Source organism: Aedes albopictus, chromosome 2 (assembly GCF_035046485.1).
Source record: "Aedes albopictus strain Foshan chromosome 2, AalbF5, whole genome shotgun sequence".
NCBI lineage: Eukaryota > Metazoa > Arthropoda > Insecta > Diptera > Culicidae > Aedes > Aedes albopictus.
Window position 1 is genome coordinate 81,487,680 of NC_085137.1, and position 8,129 is coordinate 81,495,808.

The 8,129-nt window shown below is 47.4% G+C and overlaps 1 protein-coding gene across 1 annotated transcript; it reads right to left on the reverse strand.

Annotated features, from left to right (window-relative positions):
* Positions 1–4,185: 4,185 nt before the first annotated feature.
* Positions 4,186–6,966, reverse strand: LOC134286094 (uncharacterized). Its single transcript, XM_062847664.1, has one exon. The coding sequence runs from the start codon at positions 6,964–6,966 to the stop codon at positions 4,186–4,188; it is 2,781 nt and encodes a 926-aa protein (XP_062703648.1).
* Positions 6,967–8,129: the final 1,163 nt, after the last annotated feature.

An 8,129-nucleotide genomic window follows, 5' to 3' on the forward strand; every position in this document is an offset into this window, starting at 1 on the left:
TATGGTGGTGTGCTGACGATGTGGTGCTATGAAATCTAACAATCGAGTACAGCAAGCAACACAGCACACAGTGTCGTTCCGCACGAAAACTAAATTCCATTTTCTCACTCAACACGACGAACGTCCGACAAAATATGTACATTCCGTGCCAAATTTGCATTCAACGATTTTGTATTGGTCCGGGGGGTTTCATCCAAGCAGAAGTCCAGAAGAGTCACTCAGTCATAACACAAACGTCATCTTCCCGGAATGTGCTGTACCACCTCAATGGTGGTTTCCTCTCGGACAGTTTTACCGTGTGTTCCGTGGCGAAAGGGGACGGAAAACTCGTTCCCATCCTTGTAACACCGGAACGCTTCTTGATCCGGAAGTATTACACTTCTAAAGGTTTTCGTGTGCACTTGGAGAGGGCCTTGGCACTGAACCAGGTCTGTTGTCGTTTTGACATATTTGCTTCGCTACGGTAGGATACAGACATGGTCGTATACTCGTTGTTTTTGCTATATGAACCATCAATTCCTCCACTAAATACCACGGTAACTTTATCACGCATTATCAATTTCACTCTTATCAAGGACTATCTAGGGCAACATTCTAAGGATAATTTGGATACTCCTGGCTTACCCAATTCGACATTCAATCCAATCAGTTGTTTTCTCACTGTCCGAAGTATAGTTTAAACTCGACAAATACCTATCAACTTATTTTCAATATGAGGAGGCGCCCTAGAAAATCAACTTCTAGAAATGTTCTTTTCAATCTTTCCGCAATATAGGGTTTGTATCATTTGGGCAGATGAACTTATTTTATGCACTCTCTGCTATAACTATGTCAATTTCATACCAAATAGGGTTAGATACTGTACGTATCACACCGTGTGCCAAAAATCAGTTTATGAGGTAAAATATTGAGTTAGTAACAGCAACTAAAGCCCAAAATAGGCTTCCTGCCCAAATGGTGCAAGACCATAGTGCAAAGAACCCATTCTAACCTACAATCATGTCCAGTTCAGTTAACCCACAGCCGTACTGCGATGAGTGTCGACCGTCGACGTCTGTCGAGGCAAAGACATGGGAAATGTGACGCAATTAGAAAACCATGAAATAATGAGCACTTAGAAGCACGCCAAAACAGCCAGCCGAAACAACTCAAGTGAGTTGTTTGGCTAGTGCGGCGTTCTGGTCACGCACCATATGATTATTGTAATTATCAAATGCAAACAGAAGAGCACTACTTTGTTGAAGGTAGATAAGACAAAATGCACCAAAGATCTTGTGGATTTTTTTTTTCAAAAGTAATTGTGGAATAAAATGATGGAATAGTTCGATCATAATCGTAAGAATTGAAAGTAAATTGGCTGTTGATTCGGTAAAGGCTAGGTAACGCGTAATGCAGACCTCATTGAGGTCATTAGCCTCTCCTATTTCTACCTCCTCGTGGCTTCGGTCGGGATGCGAGCAACTTTAGGGAAGATCGGGTAATCAAACCCGGGGGAACTTGGCACACATTTCTTAAACGGAGGGGAACGGGACTCTGCTGATACCTGTAGAGCATAGCTTCCCAACCTTCGTTTCACGACCCCCCAACCGCTTGCAGGCACGCTTCGATTTTTTTACGAAATGCGCAGTGACGACAGACTGGGGGGTCGCGAGAGCCAAGGTTGGAAACCGTGGCTGTAGAGGGAGTTGCTTATACAAGCCTAAGCGCCTGAGAGTCTGTTCTTCAGATTACCCGAGCAGGAATGAATAACTGCCACATAACTGGAGCATACCTAAGTCAGGTATCATACAAAGTCAAGGTATTGGTCGGTTATCCAGGTATTGAAAATAACTTATTTTGGTATTTTGTAGGTATTGATGAAATACCTTAACGAGTTATTGGTTTGGTGTTGAGGACTGCTTGAGGTATTATTCAATTATGGACAAATCGCTATTTGTATGGAAAAATCTCCGATTATTATTTGGGTATTGCCATACCTGATGGCATTATTCACGCGTTATGCACAGAATACACACCAGTTATTATTTTAGGTATTTTCCCTCTTATGCAGGGCTACTTAATACCTTATTCAGGTTGTAGGTATTCGGGTTTCCATACCTGAGTTAGTTATTCTTCAGCTATTTTCTCCTGCTCGGGTAGCAGTGCTTCACAACAGAGTCTGTTCCCCACATAATGGGGTGGTTGATCAACGTCCGCGTACTAGTAAAGGACCCTAAACTTAACTGTGCACTATGGTCTTCCAGTGCCCGTGTAGCTTACTTACCTTACCGATCAGGCTAAGGGCGGAGTGGCCTCTGTTGCACATAGTAGCGGTCTCCATTCCACTCGGTCCATGGCTGTTTGTCTCCAGTTCCGCACTCTGCGTAGGGTCCGCAGATCGTCCTCCACTTGGTCGACCCACCTAGCTCGCTGCGCTCCACGTCTTCTTTTACCAGTCGGATGCCTCTCGAGAACCATTTTAGTCGGGTTGCTATCCGACATCCTGATGACGTGACCCGCCCACCGTAGCCTCCCGATTTTCGCGGTATGGACGATGGTTGGTTCTCTCGGCAGCCGATGCAGCTCGTGGTACATTCGCCTTCTCCATGTCCCATCTTCCATCTGCACTCCGCCGTAGATGGTACGCAACACCTTCCGTTCGAAAACTCCAAGGGCGCGTTGGTCCTCTGCACGTAGGGTCCATATTTCGTGCCCATAGAGGACGACCGGTCTAATTAGCGTTTTGTAGATGGTTAACTTCGTGTTACGGCGAACTTTATTCGATCGTAGAGTTCTGCGGAGTCCAAAGTAAGCACGATTTCCTGCCACAATACGCCTCTGAATTTCTCTGCTGGTGTCGTTGTCGGCGGTCACCAGTGAACCCAAGTACACGATTTCTTCAACCGCCTCGATTTCATCACCGTCGATATGAAATCGGTGTGGCGGGCGCGGTGATTCCTCCCTGGAGCCCTTTGCCATCATGTACTTTGTCTTCGACACATTCATGACTAATCCGATTCGTCTGGCTTCACTCTTTAGTCGGATGTACGTTTCCGCCATCGTCTCAAATTTACGAGCAATAATATCAATATCATCAGCGAAACCAAGCAGCTGAACGGACTTCGTGAAAATCGTTCCACTCGTGTTTATTCCTGGTCTCCTAATTACACCCTCTAAAGCAATGTTAAACATTGTTGGCTCATTGCCAACATGCACAAACGATGGATTCGAGCCAGCAGAGTCAGCCCTGTGCCAACACCTGCTAGCTGCACACACTTCACCACAGTCGGCTCACTGCCGACAACGATGACGACGACGAGGATACGATGCCGCTTGGCTCATTGCCAACGGCGATGACGATGATTTCGTGCCGGCAGAATCGGCCCTGTGCCGAGCTCTGCTAGCTACTCACACACACTCCACTGTAGTCGGCTCACTGCCGACGACGACGACGACGACGCGATGGCACACTGCCAGCGCGTGCACACACGATGACGCTTTCGACACACTGTCGAAGCTGAGGACTACCGACGCTGGATGGTCGACAGTTGTGCTTGGCGCTGTGGTAATCCACTACTACCACACGCATACACACGAAAGGCTAGGCCGCAGGCCCGTGACCGACGCCGAATGGTGCACGAGCACAATCCTCCGACGAAACTACGCTTGGTGCCGACCAGGAAAATGTGGCTTTCATTTCACCTCGCGGGGAGCATCGACTACTTGAATAACTCTCAAGTGGTAGCTCTGAAAAGAGCTGGGAAAGTAGCGAGCTAGCACTGGGTGGAAGAAAGCCACGACTCAAGTGGAACGACACGCTGGCACCAAGCTGAACTGGCTGGACACGGGTTCGGTTGCACTCCGGAATCTGCTTTCCTAGCTGGGCTGGGTTTGTCACTTTGGTTACGAAAACACTTCACTTTACTTAAACTAGATGTTTATTCTTTCACTTACGTTACAAAACTGAATCCCACTGCGTGGGTTGGTATCCCTTTTATAATAGTAACAAGTTTTGAATTTCCCCTCCGTTTCGAGCTTGCACCTGATTGGTCGGTCGATCCACATGGTGATGCAAGGCGGCGGTTGGCTTCGTTTTTCGCTGCTGAGTGCTGGCTGGCAAAGCTCTTGATGGACGGGATCGGACGTGTTTGGCGTTCACGTTGAAAAAATGCTACTCGATAATGCGCTTGCGGTTGAGATGATCCGCTACAAATCTTCGCTATTGCGAACATCATCCCCCGGGCGGTTGTCGATCGAACCCTGAGGCCCCCCAATGGCATTATTGTCCTCTATTGGAAGAATAGAAATTTTAGTAATCGGCCGTCTGTACACAGCGTTTCCCACTTTGACATCAACTACCCTGACCAGATTATCTTCCCCGGGATAAACCTGGACGATTTTTCCCAACTTCCACCGCAGGGGCGGAAGTGTCTTGTCTTCCAACAGAACGACAGCTCCAGGACAAACGTTTGGAAAGCGAACGAAGTTCTTCCCTCTTGGTTGGAGACTAACGAGGTAATCGTGCACCCACGATCTCCAAAAATGCTCCCGCATTTGCTGCAGGTGCTGCCATTTTGACAAACGATTTGTATTGAGACCTTCGTAGCAAGGCTCCGGTACGGCCGTCAGAGGGCGGCCTATGAGGAAATGAGCTGGGGTGATGACTTCACCCTCAGCGGGATCGTCTGAGTGCGAAAAAAGCGGTCGCGAGTTCAAGACCGCTTCAATTTGCGTTAACAGAGTATACATCTCCTCAAAGGTTAACGGAGTTCCCTTGAGGATACGCTTCAAGTGATACTTCGCGCTTTTCACTGAAGCTTCCCACATTCCACCAAATTCAGGGGCGTCAGGCGGAATAAAGTGCCAGGCAATCTCCTTGTTCTGGCAAAATGACTCGATTTGGTGGACTGTGACATTATCACGAAACATCGAATACAACTCGTGGAGCTCAGCTTTAGCTCCACGGAAATTGCTGCCATTGTCAGAGTGAAACTCACGAACAATTCCTCTGCGACTAATGAAACGCTGCATCGCAGCAATGAAAGCAGCAGTTGACATATCCGAGACGAGCTCCAAATGGACAGATTTCGTTACCAAGCAAACGAACACACACAAATACGCCTTAACTGCAACAGACTTCCGACCGGATTGTTTAATCAGGAAAGGTCCCGCATAATCCACTCCAGTGACTTCGAATGGTGCGGAAGGGGTTACGCGACTTTGTGGCAGGTTGCCCATATACTGTGCTACACCTCGTGGCTTCACCCGGAAACACTCTACACATGTCCTGGTAATCTTCCTCACGGCGGAACGCGAACCCAACAACCAGAAGCGTTGACGAAGAGCTGACATCAGACCAGAAGGACCAATGTGTAAATGTTCCAAATGATATTGGCGAATAATCAAATCAGTGAGTGGATGTTTTGGCAGGATATATTGATGCTTTGCATCAAACGACATTCGTGACTTCTGATTACGGCCACCCACTCGCAAGGCTCCGTTATGCAAAAACGGGCCGAGAGTCTTCAACCGTTTAGACGGTTCACCGCTCTCCACTTTTTCGATTTCATCGGACAAAGATTCGCGTTGAATAACCAGAACAATAGTATGGAGAGCAGATCGAAGCTCGAGGACGGTAAGATATTTACTCTTGACACGATCCTCCGGATTCTTGGTACGGCAATTCTTCAAAAATCGCTGAACGTAGGCAAGAACACGCTGTAGTTTACGTAGAGATCCGAATTTCTTAAAGAGTGGCAGATCGTCACAATTCACTACGGGCATTGCCACGACCGAAACTGGTTTCATTTCAGGCATCAAGCCATCAGGCAGTTGATCAAGAACTGGTGATTCGTATATCTTCGATTGGAGAAAAGGAGGCCCTTCCCACCATAGCGAGTTTTCCTTCAAACTACGTGGGAGCTGGCCGCGGGAGATCACATCGGCCGGGTTGTCTTTGGACCGGACGTAACACCATTTGTAGAGACCACATTCCCTTGATATCTCCACCACACGATTCTGAACGAATGGCTGCAGTTTCGCTGGCGCTTTCTGCAGCCACGAGAGGACAATCTGACTGTCCGACCAAAGGCAAACGGAAGAGAACTGAACATGCAATGTCGATTGAACCTTTTTCACCAACCTGGACAGCAGCACGGCTGCGCACAGTTCCTTTCGAGGGATTGTCAACTCTTGCAGAGGGGCAATCTTAGACTTACTACACAACAACCTGACGACACAACAATCATTTGGGAGAATACTGCGAACATGCAGGCAGGCACCGTACGCTATTCCTGAAGCGTCTGCGAACCCGTGTAGCTCAAGAGACTCATACGCGGGACCGGTTACTGGTCTGGGAATTTCGATGTCGCGAACGGATGCGAGAGAATTGCGAAGCTGTAACCAGTCTCTAAGGATGTCGTCAGAGAGAGACTCATCCCAACCTATTTTCGCAGCCCAGGTTTGCTGCATCAAACGCTTAGCCAGAACGGTTATTGGAGCAAGTAAGCCCAACGGGTCAAACATTTTCGCAATTTCGGAGAACAGCTGACGCTTTGTCACAGCTGACTCTTCGGACGAAGGGGATTGACAAAATAAAAACTCATCGCTCCTCGGATTCCACGTTAATCCGAGAGTCTTCATCACTTCATTTGCCGACAGATCATCAAGAAGAACAAGTTTTTCACGCTCAGCCTCAGGGACATCCTGAAGAATCGCTTCGTCGTTGGCGCACCACTTATGCACCGGAAAACCACCCCTGGCTAGTAACGTTTGGAGCTGTTGACGACATTCAATGGCTTCTTGAATGGTTTTCGCTCCCGACAACACATCATCAACATAGCAGTCCTCTTGTATCACGCGAGCTGCAAGAGGGAAATCGGCTCCTTCATCGACACTCAGTTGAACTAGGGACCTGGTAGCCAAGAAAGGAGCGGCAGAAGTACCGTACGTAACAGTCACTAACTCGAGAACCTTGATGGGATCCATTGGGTTGGACCGCCAGAAAATTCTCTGCAACGAGGATTGTTCAGGATCAATCAAAATCTGCCGATACATTTTCTGAATATCAGCGGTAAAGACGAAAGGATGTTTACGAAATCGCAACAGAATTTTTTTTTTTATCTAGTTCATTTATTTGAGGCTCAATCGCGTATAACGCTTTACGGAGCCGAAGATCTCTTTTTGCACTTAATAATATACTATGTACAAGATAATAACTTTTCAATCATGTTTGTTAGTGATGGGTGGAGGCCAGGGTACTCGTGGCAGCTCGAGGTTAGAAGGTCACATTTTAAAGGATGGACAGGGTGAGGACTGGACCAAAGGTTTCACTGCAGCTCATCCGGGTGCTAATCGCATTGTTCTAACGTGTTCGGTGTCTTGTGGTGATGGTACCAGCTTGTTGAAGGGCTTGGTCTTCCGGATGGCCAGGAGCAGCTCGGTAACACGAGGAGGACAAAACAGAGAAAAAAAAAACTGGAGAAGAAAACACAAGCGAATTAAGCTTTTATATCAGATGAGCGGAGGACAACACGAGGAGGACAAAACAGAGAAAAAAATGGAGAAGCAACCACAAGCGAATTAAACTCTTATACCAGATGAGCGGAGAAATTCATAAATGGATTGCATATAGGGGAGATCGCGGGTTCCCAACACATCCCTTACTGGAACGAAGGGTTGTCTACCTCGGGCCTCAAGGGTATCCAATAGTAGTGCTCTGGAGGCGTCATTATCCGGGCATTGCCAAACTACGTGGTCGATGTCATCATAACCGGAACCGCACTTAGTGCAAACATTGTTGAGCGCGAGGTTTATTCTATGCAAATGTGCGCCTAGCGAGTAGTGGTTTGACATAAGTCTTGACATTACGCGAATAAAGTCTCGACCTACGTTCAAACCGTAATGCCACGCTCGCAAAGAAACTTTAGGAATAATCGAATGTAACCACCGTCCCAGTTGGTCATCTCGCCAATCATGTTGCCAACTTTGAAGAGAACTCTGGCGAACTAAATGGAAAAATTCATCATGTGAAATTCTTCTATCATAGATCTCGCCTTCCTGTGCGCCCACCTTTGCGAGAGAATCCGCCTTCTCATTGCCATAAATTGAGCAATGAGAGGGGACCCATACAAAGGTAATCTTGTATGATC

Coding starts and splice junctions, on each gene's coding strand:
- LOC134286094 (XM_062847664.1), bottom strand. CDS start 6,966: ATGGATCCCATCAAGGTTCTCGAGTTAGTGACTGTTACGTACGGTACT.